The sequence below is a fragment of the Lethenteron reissneri genome, chromosome 58 (assembly GCF_015708825.2).
Source record: "Lethenteron reissneri isolate LAM-NWPU_2019-01 chromosome 58, ASM1570882v1, whole genome shotgun sequence".
Classification (NCBI taxonomy): Eukaryota; Metazoa; Chordata; class Hyperoartia; order Petromyzontiformes; family Petromyzontidae; genus Lethenteron; species Lethenteron reissneri.
This window is the reverse complement of record NC_083836.1, coordinates 10,273,674-10,294,500: the sequence shown is the minus strand read 5'-3', so window position 1 is coordinate 10,294,500 and position 20,827 is coordinate 10,273,674. Positions and strand designations below refer to the sequence as shown.

The window sequence follows — 20,827 nt, the reverse complement described above, 5'->3', positions numbered from 1 at the left end:
AAATGTCTAGCTAACTTTGAATCTTTCTCAGCAAAAGCAGTTAATAGCTCCACATAGTTGCCACGATTAGAAGAGCTTGCACCTCTCATCGTTACCACGAAATGCGGATTCCTGTTTGGCGAGGAAGCAGGTCGCATTAATAAGGTCTTTTAAAACCTCGCGGGTTTCCTTTACCTAAGCATTGTGGATGCTGATATTACTTGTAGGAACCTCCTGGTTACACCAGAACACAGGGGATTATTGTGTCCGTCCGTCGTGCAGGGAGGGGCTTGGTGGGGAGGGTGGGGAGGGGCTGGGTGGGGAGGGGAGGGGCTGGTCACCCCGTGGTGCCCTTATAAAACTCAACGTTTAACCTACTCACGCCGGCTTGTGCCCGCCCTCACAGTCGGGCATATTTGCGAAATACACCACGCCGCCGTTGACCCTGGCCATTAACCGAGCAACCCAACGTTCCTACCAGCTCCCTCCGCAGGAATCTGTTTAATTTCCACTGTTCATTCAAAGCCAGATCTATCCTTGAAGCTCCAAAAGTTTTTAAAGCAATTTGGCTTTGAATGTGAGTTGTCGATTTTTCATGTTTATTGAGGCTTCTTAGTAGATTGTTCAAGTCACAAAATCCCGCGTTAGTCCAAACGTTGTCGGTAGTGGAGAACAGAAGGCAGGGAAAGCAGTAGAGGCGAATATTCGTACCACTCCATTTGAAACGACCGTGTTATTTTCTGTCCCTTCGTTTGAAGTAGGTTCTTAAGCTCAGGCATTGGTCTTCCATTGTTTATAACTCCGTGTTTTGATTGAAAGTCCAATTTTTTTAATTTTTAAGGTTAGATATAACGTTTTCCATTTTTGCAGCTGCTGGAATTTTTTTGCTAGAGCCGACTAACGTGGAGGGAGAGCGAGCGTCAATTACGTGGGCTCAAGGCACGCCCCCCATAGTGAGGCAGATGTGATCGCTGCCTCCCCTGGTGCTTTTTTATTGCAGTTTTATGACGAGACCAGCGACCCTAAATATCTTTATACACAGACGTGAAATAAGTTACATGGACTATGGAAGGCGAGGACATGTAATGAAGGGGTCTACAAACATTACATTAGTGACATATAGAGAGATAGTAACAGGCACGCGCTCATTGCCCGCGCTCCATCCAGTTTCTGTATTTTCAGCGAAGCTCCGCAAATTTGGAGATTTTGACTATAAGAAATGATTGGAATCATATAGAAATGTGCATTTATAACACAAAGCAGCTATTTTCATTGGAGTATGACAGGTGAGGCCATGCCTCCCCTGACCGCACGTCCCTGGGTTCCACCACCACTGCCTATGTTACTGCCTTCATTAACATCTGTGCAAAAGCAGTGTCCACTTGCCCAATGCTCCATCACATTATCCATTATGACTTATGTTCTTGCTCTGCAGCTGAATGGGGTAAGAACGAAGCCCCCATCGAATCCCATGGAGGGACTTGAAATCGTGCACACCTCCCACAAGATGGTGCTCAGGACGGACTTTGGCCTGACTGTCATATTCGATCGCAAATCACACGCAGGTAAAGAGTCTGGATAATGAAATTGCTTCTTGCTCGTCAGTGATTACCTTCATCACGTGATGCAGTTACTACATATCACAAACAGTTCTACAGACAGCGACTTCCTATTGCCATTTAATACATGTGGGGTGAGCTGGAAATTAAGACATGAAACACAATGTATTGCACACAAACCTCCTTATTAAAGGACAATTGAGCCAAAATCAGACCGTTCATTTTGCAGATACATACCTAGCCGCTGCAGTGACGTTTTTATGAAGTGGGTGACACCTGTGCGGTGACTCAAGTGCTTCTGTGACCTCACACTCGTGGCGGATAGCCCAGGAAACATGGCCCGAGTGTGTATCTACGAAATAAGAAATATTTGTTTTCTCGCGACCAAATCACCCTAAATGCATCTGAGCTCGTCAGAAATTGGAAGCTGAGCAGAGTTCAGCTTGGTCAGTACTTGAGTGGGTGACGACCAGCATGGGTACCCAGTGTATTAGGCGATGGTTGTGAGTGCTACGAGATGCTTGTAAAAGGGAGTGCAGCAATGCATTCAGTCTATAGATATATTTGTTTCACTCACAATACGGAATCTGTTTATAGAGTGCCATCCTCTTCAATGTGTTAATTTTCTCCAGGTGCTGTAGTTTCCTCCCACATCGTATCGAGCTCTGATTAATTGTTAATTTTATACGTCGGATTTCATCACCAGTGTCACGATACATAATTAGTTTGTGTTGGGTTAAATCGTGGAGGCATATCTATGTTTTAGCCCCCACCACCCAACAGTGTCAATATTGGTTTAGCTGAAAAAAATTGGCCATTACAACTGGCACGATTATCTAACCCAAAATAAACTGATTAGGAATCACTCATATCGATATTGACCAAACATCCCAGTGTAGGATCCTCATAAAAAAATATTATATCAAAACAAGGTGAAGATTATTTTCAGGGGGGAGTAAACAATTGTTATTGTGTTTTTGGGTTGTGGCTTCCTTTAAGGATCTATATATATGTAGAAAGTGGTGCGACAGAATCGAGTGTTGAATGTTGTTTTTTTTGTGATTGATGTAGACGTGACCATTCCCAGTTCTTATGCTGGCCAAGTGTGTGGCCTGTGTGGGAATTACAATGGGGACACGAGTGATGAATTCAAGACTCCCGATGGATCGCTCGTTACTTCCGAGAACGTGTTTGGCAACAGCTGGGAAGTCAATGACCGACGCAGCCTCTTTGAGCAGTACGAGTCACCCGTTTTCAGGTGAGATTTATACTTCTTGCAGCAACATCTGAAAAATCTACTTTCCTCTACTCTTCGTATCTACCGATAATATTTGTATTCGAATTAATGATGTCAATTTTAATAGATCATGGGATTAGATGTATTTAAGGTAACACGACAACACATAACCGGTGGGCCACCGGGAGGAGGCGACCGTCTCTCCGTCAGTGCGACTGTGGCCATGCAACACAAACTACGGACCATAAAGCAACAGACTGCAGTCTACGCTCCTTCGATGGAGGAACAGAAAATCTACACAAACTCTCCTGAAGCCCTCTCGTCGCGGCTAGCAGACATTGACATTATTATTATTATTTACTGTATCTCCTGAACATATTCCATATGCAAGATTAGAATCTACTCGCCAAATAAAACTGGCAAACCCCCTTTTGTAGCCTACAATGACTTTGACTTGCTTCTGACATTCATGACGGCTTAATTAATAATTTGCAATGGCGGTTAATCTTGTACATTGTGAGTACAGGTCGAAACGTCTCGTTGAGGAACCCCGGAATGACCTCAACCTCAGCTGCAGCGATGAGCAATGGGCAGAGCTGGAGAACAAGAATTCCTGCGGAGTGTTCCGTGATTCCGCTGGGCCCTTCGAGCAGTGCTGGATCGCTGCCCCGTGGGACCCGTATTACACGTGCGTCCACAGCTGAGATGAGCGGTGCATTGTATTACATTAAATACGTGGTATATGAGAATTAAAATTCAGGGTGTCCACAGATGTAAAGGTGGTGACAACCCTGCAAATTCTCACTCGTGCCACTGCTGATGGAGGAGCCTCCACTCCAGCGAACTCTAGAGGGTATTTGGTCTACTCTTCCACGTTAACTATGTGTTGGAAGAGGTGGGCGTACCCACACTTTACCCCACCACACGTGACCTGCCGATCGATTTTGTTGAACACTGCTGGCTAGACAGCGGCGGTGGGGGGGGATTTGAGAACTGCCATGCCAGAAGATGGTATTGAACTGGTAACTTCTGGATTGCAAGTCCATTGCGCTCACCATTACCCCATAGCGGCTCCTTAAATAGATTATCCTTCAAAGGCACTTTAAAGCTATACCCACAGACCCATGATAGTATGAATAAATTACTACGAGTTTCATCACTCTCTGGGGAATCGCCAGGTCTATTGAATGTCTTCTAAGCTAGTTTATTTGGACACAGCATGCTGCCTCGATGCAGCATGCCAACAAACTATTGCACGTCCACGTGTCCAGTACTTTCAAAATTACGATGGCACAAAATGCACATCAATCATGGCGGTGTTTTACCAGAACATCTTTGGGATTCTCAATTCATGCTGAAAATATCCTTTCAAAAATTCACGTACAAAATGTAACGTTGCGCTTTCTCTTTTTTTATATTATAAACAAAAATACTCGTCCAACACCTAGCCATAAATCATCTTAAGTCTATAAGAAATGTGTCCAACATTTCAATCCCACTGTTCAACCGGCTGTGTAGTTATCATACCTCTATGGACACCATATTACAACTCAAGGGACTGCATTGACACCTCACTACCCTCATCAATGAGAGTACAAAAGGGCTTATGTAGCAGGGTTACATCATGGCCAGTCAGTTGCCCTTCTTCCAAGCTGAGAAAGGGAAGTTAAATATCGTCTGAGTTTTAGTTGGAAAAGACACTTACAATATGGGGCCTTATAAACACCTGGTCCAGTTGAGTTAGCTGATATAATTACATTAATTCATATACAGCCCTTTGTGAATCCGCTACTGGGAAAAGGCTTCTCCATGGCCTGTTGATCATGGATTTTACTTGACCATACTTCACCGCGCTGGTCAGTGTGGGTTGGTGAAGGGTGGCCCAGGACAGGTTCAGGTATCACTCGCCTCTGATATTAACCATGGCCACAAATGACAAAGGGATGAAATTTTTCTTATGAAGTTTGAAAATTACGTGTTTACATACCGATAATCGTAAATTATTATTTTTGTTGGAGGTACTATTAGGATTGGGCATAACTGTATTTGTATAATAATGGTAATGAGTGCATGCATCATGTTTTTTTCAGGAACTGCATGTATGACATGTGTGAAAACATTGGAGACAAGGAGTTGTTCTGCAGCAGTCTGGAGGTTTACACGTCAGCCTGCCAACAGGAGGGCATCACTCCCAACAACTGGAGAATCCACACGGGCTGTGGTGAGATGAATCACCGATGCCACTCCGTGCCTTGAGCCTCTTCCACCCACATTTTAACATTTCACAAAATGCGCAATCACTTTCTTCAGAAAGGGACTGCTGTCGTCACAAGAGATGTGCTTTTGTCGGAATTGGTTTTGGACCTAAGTTTTATTCATAAAAAGAGTCTATTAGGGCACTACTGAAACTGAACCAGTGCAATTTTTTGAGTCTCATTAGCAGGGTGAAACATTTGGTGTATGCCTGCTTAAAATGGAAATATTTCTGGAAAACATTGGCCTATTGGCTGATCGACAACAAAGTTGTGTTACTTGTACTTTAAACAAATAGACCCTTTGTAATTTTATTAAAGACAATGCGCTGCTCATAACAGTGCATAGTATATTTTGGAGGGTGGTGAAGTATGGTCAACAACACGCATGACCCACACATCATGGGGAGGCCTTCATCTGGCAGTGCATTGACGAAGGGCTACAAATTAGTATTACATCATAAAGTCATACACATGGCTGGGGCTTTTACGTATGTTGCCATATGTATGCATTGGTATGTGTGTGTGTGTGCGTACACAGTACCGGCGTGCCCTCCAAACAGCGTCTACGTCGAGCGCATGTCCGCCTGCCCGTCCACCTGTGGAGACTTGGCCGCTTCTTCGAACTGCGAGCTCCCCGACGTGGAGGGCTGCCAGTGCTTGCCCGGGTTCGTGATGAGCGGCTTCGACTGCGTCCCCTTCACCCAGTGCGGCTGCCTCTACGGGAACTCCTATCACGAGGTAATGATACAAACAAAGAATGGATAAACCACGTGGCGTATACTATACACTCAGATACAGTAAAGTCCCCATTCCTGCTCTTTTAAATAGAAAGCTGTGAAATTCACCTTGGTGAATCTTGCTATGACTGCCTCCCACTGATTGCTGCACTGTCCAGGCCAATGTGAAGCTAGACAAGTTCCATCTGTGTGATGGGATTCGCAGTCTGAACCTGAATGACGTGTGGACATCAAGGAATGCTGTTATTCGGAAGTATTTCATGTTTTCTGGTGGTTCAGGTTTCACTCGTTTTGCAGAAATGTGTAATACGTTGAGTGTTCTGGGCACGAAACACATTGCATTGTGAGGTGTGTGTTTAGAATAAATGCGTGATATGTATGAGAGACGTGAATTATACAATTATTGACAAGAACCAGCTGTGCCCCAATTTGTTGTCATGAATGTTAATATTCTCTGCTACCCTACGTGTATTCATGCAAGTTTGTGGAGTGATGTGCTGAAGTCGATTAACAGCATTCATTTGTGATCTAAAATTGTATGTCTGTACACCAAATCAATTTTCTTGCACATTTTCACGTGTGTAACATTGATTGGCGTGTGTGTGTGTGTGTTTGCCCCTTTGTGCATAATGAAGGTTGGGGAACAGTTCTACACATCCACCTGTGAACAGTCGTGCAAATGTCTGAAAACAGAGACGTTGGTATGCAACAGATATAGTTGTATTGAAGAGGAAGTGTGTACCATCAGCAACTTCACCATCGGCTGTTTCGCCGGTAAGAATCACGAACCATAACGTGCTTGATAAATTTTACGTAAACGCTCTCTTGCTTTTTTCAAGTGCGTGCTGCTGGTAGGAGAAGTGGGGTTTTTCTTCTAAACAATAATCAACGAAGAGAGCCACCCTGCAGTAACTTAAGAGCACCCGACCCACAGTTGTTACCTTGAGTTTGTATGTTTGGACGCTAAATTTCTTCCGCACCGTACGTAGCCAACCGTGCTCATCGAAGGTGTGGATACTATAGACCAGGGGTTGACTCAGCCACTAATCTCTTTGGGAGTGATACAATGACTCATTTGATTAAAGTGTAAAATTATTTCCCTGCGTAAAACATGGCCCTCATCACGTGAAATGTACTTAATTGCTTTAAACCATTGGTAAGTACCACTTGATAGGGAATCCTTTTCAGATGCAAATATACTTTTTAAACATTTTAATGTATTACTGCTTTTAAATGTATATTTCATAAACTTCGTAATCCGGGCCCGTTTTTGACACGGCAATTCCAGACCATGCTGTGTAAGTCCCAATTTTGTCTTTTGCAGCCGATCCATGTGCCTCATCCCCATGTCAGAATGGAGGCACCTGCTCCATGAATGGCGTTGAGTACGAGTGCACCTGTCCTCCCAACTACAATGGAACGAATTGTGAAATTTCACGTGAGTGGATCCGTGTGGCTTCTGCTGTTTAACTGCAACGTACAAATTCTGCTCACAAGCAACATTACTCGATACATCTAAAAACCGTATTGTCATGGATACAGTACATTATTTAAATCTCAATATTAAACAATTGCCTTACAAACGCATGTCAACTTTTACACGTGCATAAGTAATTGGTTGATCAATTGATGACATGTCCAGCGAGCACCAGACACAAACCAGGCTGTCTCTTTAAGGCTGTTGACAACTTTATCTTTTCTGAGAGTACTGATCTAGTCTAAAGCCACAAGAACAGCAACTCTTACCTCGTGCTGCAGTAACAAACTGAAATGCCAGTCCATTCAGGAAGCCCATGTTTTGTAAGGGTATTCTAATGTACAAAGAAATATAAGCACGGAAACATGCAAACACAGACATGCACGTTTGGTGATCACACTCACATCCTCACCTTTTAATACACACGTGGTTATCGCACTGGTAAGCAGGACAATGTTAATTTCCACAAAAAATAGCTTTTGAAAGTATTTTACTGTACATCTTGTCAGGAACTATGCATATCTGGGCATTGGTAATGGTGAGTTATGTGGGTTTATAGCGATTAGTTTAGGAGCTTTATAGTTTTTGTGATGATATGTGAACTGTACTCGCACAGACAGACCAATGTAATATTAACAAAACATAACAACGCGTAGCCTGTAGGCTCCTGAAGAATATGCTGCTCACTATCAGTGCGGAATAGAGAATGTGTAAGCATCCAACTGCAGCTCCACCTGACGTACGTTAAAATGAGACTAACTACCTGGTAATGTTGCTAGTGATGTATTGGCAATAGTGCACAAGCACAAATAACAAAACCTCAACGCATTCATCAACAACACTGCCTTGAAATAAAAATTAGTGGCTTTGTGTTCTGGCATTGTCAACGGTAGGCGTTGAATTGCATATTCACAATGCCTCTCTTGCAGTGGACCCATGTGCGTCAAACCCCTGCCAGAATGGAGGAACCTGCACGGCAACGAATGACAAATTTGAGTGCAAATGTCCAGCAACGCACAACGGGGCCCTCTGCGAGATTCTGGGTATGTTTTTAAATGTGTGCTTTGTCTCCATCAACTCACTTATCTAGGTTGCTGCTTTGTGGACACGTGCATACCCAAATCTGCTTAATTGACTACTTCATTTATTCAATTTGTGAATAAAACTAAAATGGATGGGGGAAAAGGAACTAAAATTCTCAACAAGAGTTCCTCATTAAATATTGTCAGAAATGTTATGAATAATTTGTAAAACAATAAACATTTTAGAATTGGTAACATGAATGCATCTCACCATTAAAACTTAAACGTATAATAGATATAGAATTTTTTTATCATTATCATCTTCACCATAACTATCAATTCTCCATCATTTTCATCAGCAGCAAAACAATTGTTACAGATAATTTAATTCCTGTATTCATTATCAAGTCTATTGAGATGATCTCTTCCACCGGATTGAATTCACATGGCCTTATTTATTTTGTGGTTATTTTTATGCATGACATTTGGACCTGAACAATACACGCAAAAGCCAGTTTATTTTCTATTTATATTATAGGGCATTTGATCTTCACGTTAATGAAGAAGTTGTGCCTTGGTAATTCCCTGCAGTTTTCTCTAGACCCATTATCCAGTAACAGTGATAATGGATTGTCAGAATCTGTGGATAGATTCCTACTCTGTACTCTGTAGGAATCTATCCGCAGAGGATTGATATTTCAATCATAGGAATTTTCAGCAGTAAAGCTTTGCCCGTCAGTCGGTCACATTTGCGCAAATTTATTTTGATGGTGACCTTAGAGAAAAGGACCACGTTGCACTTCCATTCCCAATTACCTTTCAGACACCCCGCATGACAATAACCCATGGAATTAAACACTGAGATATGGGAAATTAATAAAAATAAATGATAAAAGCCATTTTTTTAATTAACGCAAGGTTGAATAAGTGGAATTGTATAGATTGAAGACGCGCTTTAGAAATGTCTAAAGACTCGGAGAACCTGTTATCTCGTGGGAGAGAGTTCCAGAGTCTGGGGGCTGCTACATGGAGAACATCTCGGTCGGGGAATGCAGAGAAGATCTGCATCCCCAGATTGTAGAGACTTTAAACACAACTAATGCCGTCATCTTGGCGAAATGGATGTCATTAATTCGAATCCAGATATAATGAACAGAGATAAATGCCAAGAAAGCCTTCTAAGGGCCAGAAACCAATCGGATGAAGTCTTCAAGTGAAACCAACTGTACATTGAAGGACTCTCAAGACCTGAATGTGACTTCCTGGCCATCAACCTGAGGGAAAACAAAGTTGACGGCATTGCCTTACAAGAAGCGCACGTTGATGACAGTGTGTTGATGACGAGTGACACAAATGGTTGCACCCTTGTTGCTGCCATCTACCACCCTCAACGTGGCCTCGTTGCCACCTTCAACACATGGGAACCATGGCCATGCAATCCAAACTGTGGATCTTATCGTAGGTCACTGTGGTCTGCCCTCCTTCAATGGAGGAACAGCGCAACTACACAAACTCTCCTGAAGCCCACTTGTGGTTAGCAGACCTCGACATTGGCATTGAGCTCCTGAAAATATTGCTCCTATTTGCGAGAATGGAATAGAAACATTGAGGGGACATGGGTATAGCATGTCTCTGATGTAGGCTGGGGCGAGGTAGTTAAGTGCTTTGTGCATTAGCAATAGGATTGTAAATTGAATCCTTTGTGAAGCTGGAAGCCTGTACAGTCAGTGCAACAATACATTGCAATGTAATATGTATTATATTGTACGACGGGAAAGCATCGTGGTTGATTCCAAGGCATTTAACAATGCTGTGTTTTACAGTGGACCTGTGCGCTTCGAATCCTTGCGAGAATGGAGGCACGTGCACAGTAGAGGACGGCGTGCTTGTGTGCCAGTGTCCTTCCTCCTACACTGGAAAACACTGCGAGAAAAAAGGTAACCCACACGGTGAAGATATCTAATTAATGCTGCTCTTCCATTGTGGAGTGTGCCATGTTACATATACCGTTACCCTTGGTGCAATTTTTATTTTCTCGACAAAGTGATGGGCAATGCAGTAATGAGGTTTACTAAGTCTTGTTAAGTTGATATTTCCAATGCTTGTCAGTAAACTCACCTCATATAAAATCTTTAGGAAGTGCTTTGTCATGAAATACTAATACTTAGAGCCCTGAGCCGGCACCACTGATATCCTTTACAAACATACTTTCAAGTGAATGTTAAGTTCAGCAATAATAATCTGATTATTTCCTGAAAACAGTGATACAGGGTAAGTCTTATTTCTGAAATGCATTACTTCCTACACTCAACGTGTCATGTCCTACTCAACCATAGCCAAAGGATTTGCATGATCGGTAACTTGTATTTGTTCATGATATAATATTTCAGTTTCTTACTTTCAAAAGTGTTGATGCACCACAGTGGTTAATTCTTGTAAACATGTTTTGTGGTTTTCACCGAGTAACGACGTTTTTCATTAGAAATTGTTTTAAACATTTATGCACTTTTGCTCAAGAAATGATGACCTCGTGATTTGGTGCTGAAACGTGCTTGGTATATGTTCCGTAGATGATACCATCACCATCGTCATCGCTGTGGTTTGCTCTGTTGGAGGAGTTTTGATCATTGCCGTCATTGTTTTCGTCGTCTACAAAAGAAAGCGATCCAGGTCAGTACTAATAACTCGTAAATCCATTGTGTTTTTTTTCATAACTCGTTTGTGATTCCGTCATTCGTATCGAAAGGGTGGGGAAGGCATTGTCTATTACCTGGTTGCTTCAAGGCCTTACAGACCCCCACCCTGAAGGTTCCCCTAATCCCACCGAAACACCTCGCCTGCACATAGCGAGCTCTCTTGACGTCTGGCACAGCCTACAAACACTGGCCATTATTCCACCTTCACTGTATGGCTTCACCTATCTCTTAGGAGAGGCAGCCACAGATTCCCGGGGCAAACCTAGAAGGGCGCAGGTTTCGGCACTATTGGCGATCTCCTAAATCTAGATAAGCGGTTACACACCTTCTGAGACCTTCAACAATAAATTATTAATAAAATAACATGAAACTGCGCACAGTCGGAGGAAAATTACTCCCATATTCTGATATCTGGAACTCTGCCTTGTCTAAAATTATTAGAAATCACACACTTTAGTTTTCATTGGCCACACATCCCAACACTCATTGATTACCTGCAAGTACTCAATTGGGATTACACGCAGCTATTTTGATTCCTATTGCAGAAACTCGGCAGTACCCTCCTGAAGAAGAGTTCTGAGACTTAGTAAGCCATTACTGGGTTAACAATTGTCATCATAATAATAGACTCACCCAATGTGGATTCCATACCAGTGCTGTATATCAGGTGTTATGTTTTTCCGATTCACGTATATTGGAATACAAAACAATACAAATTTCACCGCACTGTGGGAAGTCAAAAGTGCTGTTTCTGTGGAAATGTTAACCACAAGCCAAAGGGGCAGTGCCATGGCCAAGCGGTAGCGCGTTTTCTGCCAGGGATTCGTGCCACGAGCCCAGTGGCTGCGCTGGTTCACACTGCAGGTCCATTCACCATCAATATGCAACGCTGTGCACATTAGTTAATTGGGACAAATAACATCACATACGTCACTCCCTCCTGGCACACTGCTGCCCATTTGCAGACTCTGGCTGCGTACACCCCCTATACGCACACAGGGACAGCTGCCGCTGGTGGGGGTTCCCTTGGCTAGGCTGCAGCGGGGGGCACTGGTTGGGATGAGATATGCCACTTGCCGAGTTTTTCACCACCAACACCCCACAGCCTTCCCCTCAGCATACCTGACCCAGGTTGTGTTGTAGTGTATTAATCTGTTATTGAGAGTGCTGTTGCAAGTTTCCTCCCAACCAACTACATTTCATACACACGGAGTGATTCACAATTCGTTTAATTTGGTTTCTCAGCGAATCTATTGGCGTTTTGGCTCACGACGTGACAACTTGGATTTAATTGTCTCTGTCGGGTGGTTGAGGGTTATAGTTGAAACTGACATTCTACTTACACACTCTGACCCTAAAGAATATTATTATCAATAATAATATTGGTCTCGAAAGCCTACGTATAGAACCTACATTGGAAATATTTCATTTCCAAAGGCACAAAACAACAAAGTAAAGCATTGTTATCTGTTTATATGCATGTTTTGAACTGTATCATTATTATTTTACACTACATCCCATTTGTGAAAACAAAGTCTCATGGGATAACAATCCGTTTTCCCAGGTCCTGGAAGATATTAACAGAGAACTAAGGATAGTCTCTCACTAATGGATGTGGAATTTACACAACTGGCTCTGAATCATCAACAGATGAGAACCTGCCAAATTATTTTGATCATGACCTACTAACTCTTTATATATATCTTATTACATATAAGCTTCTCTTAATGTTTAAACCTCAGGCTCACTGGTTGCACTTAAACCATGTTACTGAAAGTATATATAGATATATCTTATTACATATAAGCTTCTCTTAATATGTAAACTTCGGGCTCACTGGTTGCACTTGAACCATGTTACTGAACGTATATATAGATATATCTTATTACATACAAGCTTCTCTTAATATGTAAACTTCGGGCTCACTGGTTGCACTTGAACCATGTTACTGATTGTACAAGAGTAAGCTACCGGATTACCTTGGCTCTACTTATGTTACTGACTAATCCAGGTGGACAATGTGCTTAATCAACTATTATTTAAATAAAGTGAGTAAAATGTTGTTCATGATACACTTTGAAAATGTAAAATATTTGCAAAGAGCTGCAAAAAAGTTAACAATAAACATTACAGTCAAAAGTAGAAAACAATTATCACCGTTGTTTAAGCATTGTGCACCTGAACTGCCATGACTTTACCTCACTACCTCTGTTTCTGCTACATTGTGTAAGGTCAATGACTACTCTATTCCAACACGGAGCTTGGTCTAAAAATGGGTTGGTAAAACACGCAAGTGGTGTTACTGTTTGTGTCTGTATGGGTGTACCAATTGCAACTGAGGTTCTGAAAAATCTTCACTTACATCGGATCTGAACTTTGTTTGACAGGAGAAAGCCACACCATTCTGAGCTTGAGATGGATTCAAGCGAATCGGAAAAAGACGACGTTGCATTTGATAATATTCACTACAGTGAAGACGGGGATACTCATGACTATGAAAGAATCGATCCTGGGAAAGATCAAATGACTGAGGGAATCCCCGTGGACGTTTCAAGCGATGATTTGGCTCAATCTAGCTCGGCAGGATTGTCTGTAAACGATACTTCATCTGACACGAATTTGGATACGAATGAATGCTTGTTTTCAACAGAGTTGTAGTTTGTATGCGTCTATAATTGGATAGACCAAATACACGTTTAACACTAAATGGCAGAATGGTAATACACAAGTTATAATGGTGACTTGGAAGGTCTGTTCCAATCATTAAGTTCATATATTCTTTTCCATGTCAATAAAATTGTCCGAGCACAAATGTATACAACATTTTATGTCTGACACAACTGGACTATTTGTTTGCATTTCTGTTGCACTGTTGCATTGAAAATATATGCACACCTTTTATCATCCAATATGTGCCTTCTGTTAAAATGCCTTACAATGTGTGATGGATGAGACACTATTAAATTTAAGTTTTTAGTAAAAATTCAAAAGCAATATCATTTGTATTCTTTGGGTCTTACGGTAAAGCCACGTAGATAGAAAAAATATATAAAAATATCACGACATTTCTATCGCAACACAAGCAATCATCATCAGGTGAAAAAATAGTGGGAGAGCTGCTGAGGCAGGATGTTTTAAAGGTTTGAGATGGGTGTAGCCCAAGGGTCATAAGCGAAGTGGGCGGGGCTAGTGATGAAATTTGCATGTCAATGTAAGATGGGGTAAATCGGAGAGCCACCTCCACCACGAAGAAAGTGCGGAGGTGGCCATTGTATTGTGAGAGATTAGCATGTCAATGTAAGATCGCAGAGCCACTGCCACATCGAGGAAAACGAGAAACGGTGGCTGTGTTAGTGAGACATTTAACCTCCCAATGTAACACCTGAGAGTCGAAAATAACTATTAACATCGGATGTTATGACCCTTGGGCTATACCCATCTCAAACCTTTATAACATCCTGCCTCAGCAGCTCTCCAGCTATTTTTTTCCTGATGACGATTGCTTGTATTGCGATCAAAACGTTGTGATATTTTTATTATTTTTTTTCTATCTACGTGGCTTTAACGAAAGATCCAAAGAATATTAATTCCTGCAGTCACGAAAGCTTTAAGTCAAGATTCAATATCATTTGGTCCTTTAGTTTAATGGCAAGAGGACATTTATTCAACAGTCCAATGTTACGCTTCCTTAATTAATCAACCTACAAATGCCCCATATCGTGTGCTCATATTAACCACACTTGAACATTGTTCAAGCGTGTTAATGTTATAAGAGGTTTGTTGATTGCAACAGAGGAGTGTTTGTGTGATGGGCCACAGCCCCCACCGGACTCATATCATCGCATGTTCCATGCGTGTGGACAACTTTCAGAGTGGTTAAGCGGGGTTAGACTATGGAGTAATTTTGTATTTTTGTAATGGAATCCGTGTAGCCGTACCCACAAAATACTTTCAAACCATTTGTTTACAAGTGTCCGCTTGGTGTTACTCATTCTGCCTTGAATGCTGTCTTAATTCTAAAATAAACCAAGTGACTTAGGGGTCCTGATCCTACAGTACAGCAAGGTTCCTAAACGTGGAATGTTAATTCAGATGGGAATAATTTCACGAATAAAATCCGTTTTCCACATTGTTGTTGATGGTCAGTATGACGTCTCGCTACTTAAGAGAAACACATTTGAGCAAATACAAACATGCCATAATGTTCAGATACGATGATACGTTTCATTTTCATAAGACATTCAAAGTACCCACAGAAGCCATTTGATGCTAGTTTATTGTAAAATTCACCTCAAGCTGGAGCAACATCATGCTTAGCCTGTCTAATGATGTGCACAATATTCCCTTGTATGAACAACAAAAACAGTATCCTTTCCTGCTGTCAGATTACCACCTTTGCAACCAGCTAAAGAAATCCATGTTTCCGTCATTTCACCCTCCTTGCACAAGTCAAGATGCGACTTCCAATACAGAGTTGCACATCCAGCAACGATAATCCTTGCTCGTTGTCATGTCTAGAGGTGCTATTTTAATTTCAGGCATATGTGTGAACAGCATAGAGCAGTCGATTCCCTCAAATGCACCCATTTTTTACAAACGTTTACACAGGATATAGTTCAGTGGATCATTAAAGGAATATGATGCATCACGCTTGTGTCAAATCCGATTACCTATTCCACCTGCTACAGACAAGGGCTTCTCAAATGCCAGTTACCTCAAGCCCAACACAACGTGTGTAATTGAGTGGAGATGCATTTGATGAACGTGGAAATGTGTTTCGGGAATTAGCATGATGTTTGTAAAGTGAGAGGCACCTTCTCGAATACAACAGACTCACATTAAAATCGCATGTAATGTTTGGCTGTCATAGCATACCATACAGTACCTCGTCATCAATCCGCAAATAAGCCACACAACTCGAGGTTGTGTGGCTACAGCCATGTGATCTATGCATCTTCACTTGATGGAAAAATATCGAGTCACTACTGAAGTCAAGATTTTTGCATTGTTATTTTTGGAAGCTACAATATTATGCACTCGCCAAATGTGTTTTATTTTCCAGGGTAAATTCACATCGCATTAATTGATCCATGTGCTCGTTTTTGCGTCTAGCCAGTATGATGAAACATATACCGACTGCAGAACATTAAACCCGTGTATAACGTCAGATGTTCCGACGAATCTGTTCAGTTTCCATCTCACAAATTATTGCACGTACTCCATATGCCAAATTTGGCTTCAATATTCTTACATGCAAACTTGATTATGGTCGACTGTACTGTTTTAAAATATGTTTTTGAAACCACAATAAAACTCCCTAAAACTGTACCTCTCTGAAGATGCCATCGGTGAAAGTGATCAGAGAGAGGCCTGTACAGAAAAATTTGCAATTGACAAGAACCTCTGAACAAAAACAACGTTACAAAGATTGGTAGATGCACAAGAGGGATTCTGCGAAATCATAAAATGACTGAGCTCAACACCATTTCAAGTTTCACTTTGCAAACCTGAGGCAGGACAGTGTGTTGTAATTAGGTATGATCCATGTAATATTTTGTCTAATGTTACAAAATAAATCGATTTTGCATTCCAGATTTTTTTGCAGTGTGTCTTAATGATGTCATTAAAGCAATCTTTAAAATAAGTCCTGGGTTTATTTGCTCATGCATTCTATCCCCGTCGTATTTCATGTCTGAGATTAGTTTGAAACGATGTCTATCATGGGTTTGATCTTGCTGCTGTATAATGCAGAAAAAAACCTCGTGCAGCCAAAGTGTTCAGGCATTTAATGGGTGAAATATTTTAAGGCAAAGTATTCTCCCGAGTCTTTTATTTGTTCACCATTTTATGCAGTATTTAGACTTAGACTTAAAACAACACACAACACAATTGGATATGGCCAAGGTACTTATGAGCCTGAGCAGTGAACGGGTACTGCTGAGATTTTGGGTTTCAATTTGGGTGGGCAATGGGTCCCCGATTAAACCAAGATCTCAAGTACGAGTTGCACTAAAAAAACACTACAATCAGTTCATCACTTGGTACATTTCCAGGTATGAGAATGTTTTTTGGGGTTATACATCCATGCGCCAAACAGCTTTGTAGATTAAAAGGTTTACTTGGGATTTTGAAATTATGTTATATCTCTTGTGAGCCATTCTCTAACAGGGCAATAAAATGCTCTGTTGGCATTTAATTACACTGTGTAACATTTTTTTTCCTGGGTAGTGTTATTTCCTAATTAGTTAGGCCTCAAAAGTACAGAAAATGGCTCTTATTCCCCACAAACTTTGCTTTTGTGACCAGGACAGTGATATTTTTAAATTTACCTATTTTCGAGAACATTCCAGATAGATTCAGTGCTGAGTAAACTTGGAGTAACTTCTAGAACATTCTAGAACTTTCCAGTAATATAAATAGTAGTATAAATACAGGGGACTTAAGCCCACCAGTTTCAATTTCGATTTAAAGCTTTCGTGACCGCAAGGATTCATTTTCTTGGTTCTTTCGGTAAAGTCGCATAGAAGGGAAGTAATAAAATAATAAAAATAAAAAATAATAAAATTATTATCACGACGTTTCGGCCACAACGCAAGCAGCCGTCCTCAGGTGGAGAACAGGTCCGTCAAGTAGACAGAGTCTGAATGGCACGCTCCAGGCTTGGAGCGACTATTTATGCATATCAAGAGGAATTTAGCATATTTATGGGAAATGCAGATATGCGATTAGCATTACTTGTGAAATGCGTAGGAGGTTTGGCGAGGGGTTTAAAGTCATTATGTTTTATTTTTATTATTTTATTACTTCCCTTCTACGTGACTTTACCGAAAGAACCAAAAAGAACCACCAGTTTAGTTTAGTTCCAGCGGCCAAAGTGTGTACATATCTGCATTTTTCTGAGATGGCATCAAGAGGCTGCAAGCATCCAGCAAATGCATTTTGCTATGTCTGCGGCCAATTTATCAAAAAAGTACTCTGTGGAAGCATCTGCTAAGATGTGTGAGGCCGACAAGGCATATTTCGGCGTGCCAGTTGGGGATCAAGACAAACCCTGGGCACCTCATTTCACCTGCGAGCAATGCAAAAAAACTCTGGAAGGTAAGTTGACAATTGTTGCTAGCAATTTAATGTTATAAAATTTGTACTACAAAAAATTGTGAAAGTTTTAAATTTTAAAATGTTTTACAATTTTCAATGTTATTGAAAAGAGATATAAATGAAAAGTGTTGTGAGAATCTCTTACACATTAGTCATGGGTGAAATAAATGTATTTTTGTAGGATGTGTTGTATATATTGGGTCTTGAAAAATTATACAAATTAAATGAAAATTGAACAATGTGTAATTTTCCGAATTATGCTAATTTATATAATTATGCAAATTATGCATGTATGTTCACTAGGAAGGTGTAATTTAATTACGTTCTGCAAGTGTATGTAATTATGCTAATGTATGTATACTCTGGTTCTTTCGGTAAAATCACGTCGTTAGCAATAAAATAAAACAAATCACGACGTTTCGATCGCAACACAAGCAATCATCATCAGGTGGGACAACTACAGCAAGAAACAACTCCTGAAAAAAGCGAGAGAGCTGTCGTGGCACAAGGTTATATAGACTACTAGCTTTACTACCCGGCTTCGCCCGGGTCTTGGATCCACGACGCCAGGCCGCCTTTGTCTCCCCAGTGGCGATGTTCATACGCCACAGCAGTTACTCGTTTTGAGGCTGAGTCCCTCCCTCATCACTCTCCCTCCCTCACCGCTCTCCCTCCCTCAGCGCTCTCCCTCACCGCTCTCCCTCACTGCTCTCCCTCCCTCACCGCTCTCCCTCCCTCACCGCTCTCCCTCCCTCACCGCTCTCCCCCCCCTCACCGCTCTCCCTCCCTCACCGCTCTCCCTCCCTCACCGCTCTCCCTCCCTCACCGCTCTCCCTCCCTCACCGCTCTCCCTCCCTCACCGCTCTCCCTCACCTCCCTCACCCTCTCCCTCACCGCTCTCCCTCTCACCGCTCTCCCTCCCTCACCGCTCTCCCTCACCCTCTCCTCCCGCTCCCCTCTCCTCACCGCCTCCCCTCCCCACCGCTCTCCCTCCCTCACCGCTCTCCCTCCCTCACCGCTCTCCCTCCCCCTCACCGCTCTCCCTCCCTCACCGCTCTCCCTCCCTCACCGCTCTCCCTCCCTCACCGCTCTCCCTCACCTCTCCCTCCCGCTCTCCCTCACCGCTCTCCCTCCCTCACCGCTCTCCCTCCCTCACCGCTCTCCCTCCCTCACCGCTCTCCTCCCCCCTCACCGCTCTCCCTCCCTCACCGCTCTCCCTCCCTCACCGCTCTCTCCTCCCTCACCGCTCTCCCTCCCTCACCGCTCTCCCTCCCTCACCGCTCTCCCTCCCCTCCCCACCGCTCTCCCCCCGCACCCCTCCCTCCCTCACCTCCTCCTCCCGCTCCCTCACCGCTCTCCCTCCCTCACCGCTCTCCTCCCTCACCGCTCTCCCTCCCTACCGCTCTCCCTCCCTCACCGCTCTCCCTCCCTCACCGCTCTCCCTCCCTCACCGCTCTCACCTCCCTCACCGCTCTCCCTCCCTCCGCTCCTCCCTCACCGCTCTCCCCCTCTCCTCACCGCTCTCCCTCCCTCACCACTCTCCCTCCTCACCGCTCTCCCTCCTCACCGCTCTCCCCCCCCCTCACCGCGCTCCTCCCTCACGCCCGCTCATCCCTACCCTCACCAGCTTCTCCCTCCCTCACCGCTCTCCCTCCCTCAGCACTCTCCCTCTCTCACCGCTCTCCCTCCCTCAGCGCACATTAATAAATAAGGCGATCTAAAGCGAATAACGTTGTTTATGATTAATGGTTGCGAAAGGCCACGTGTTACAAATTGACAAACTTTACTTAATAAGCAGGTTACAGTGTACATGATAGACTGGCAGTACACCCACCGAGCTGAATAAGCAGGCTACAGTCTACATTATAGACTGCCAGTACGCTCAGCCAGCTTAATGACTATTTGTAGAATGAACATTGAAAGAATCCATTCTTGGCGCGTGGGGTTTAAACATAATAATACAGTTGTTTTTTCATGAGAAATGGTAATTGTTGTGGTTTTACGCTTGAACACACCGGTGGGCTAAAGCAGTCAAGTCTTAGTCTTTTATGAACGTGACAAATTTTTGCAGATTGGGCGTGTCGGGTGGTGGATAAGGGTTACAACACATTAATAAATAAGGCGATCTAAACTCAATAAGGTTGTTTATGAATAATGTTTGCGAAAGCGTACGTGTTACAAATGGACTAACTTTACTTAATAACCAGGCTACAGTCTACATGATAGACTGGCAGTACACCCACCCAGCTGAATAAGCAGGCTATAGTGTACATTATAGACGGGCAGTACGCTCAAGCAGCTTAATGACTATTTGTACAAAGAACATTGAAAGAATCGATTATAATAACCAGGCTACAGTGTACATTATAGACTGCCAGTACACCCACTCAGCTTCATAAGCAGGCTAGAGTCTACATGATAGAGTGGCAGTACGCTCACCGAGCTTAATAAGCAGGCTACAGTGAACATTATAGACTGGCAGTACACTCACCCAATTTAATAAGCAGGCTACAGTCTACATTATAGACTGGCAGTACGCTCACCCAGCTTAATGACTATTTGTACAGTCAACATTTAAAGAATCGATTGTTGGCGCGTTGGGTTTAAAAGTAATATTAATTGCACACATTGTGGTGGGGGTGGAGTGAAGAGTACGTGAAACTTTGATGAATTTACCTCAGAGTCGCGTGGTGGGTGTCGAGGCCTAGTAGCGTGCAGAGCCTCCGGCCTCGCCAAAATTGCCCACCCGGCAGAGGCAGGGTACGGG

The 20,827-nt window shown here is 42.8% G+C and overlaps 1 protein-coding gene across 1 annotated transcript in view; it reads left to right on the top strand.

Annotated features, from left to right (window-relative positions):
• The window catches only part of LOC133357470 (IgGFc-binding protein-like), a 122,070-nt gene extending 105,516 nt beyond the window's left edge, over positions 1–16,554 (top strand). The window contains 11 exon segments of the mRNA XM_061575415.1: positions 1,415–1,544; positions 2,610–2,796; positions 3,302–3,463; positions 4,866–4,996; positions 5,569–5,768; positions 6,403–6,541; positions 7,092–7,205; positions 8,174–8,287; positions 10,090–10,203; positions 10,837–10,936; positions 13,350–16,554. Of these exon segments, the coding sequence (XP_061431399.1) occupies positions 1,415–1,544; positions 2,610–2,796; positions 3,302–3,463; positions 4,866–4,996; positions 5,569–5,768; positions 6,403–6,541; positions 7,092–7,205; positions 8,174–8,287; positions 10,090–10,203; positions 10,837–10,936; positions 13,350–13,620 (1,662 nt within the window). The 3' untranslated portion in view covers positions 13,621–16,554.
• The last annotated feature ends 4,273 nt before the right edge of the window (positions 16,555–20,827 follow it).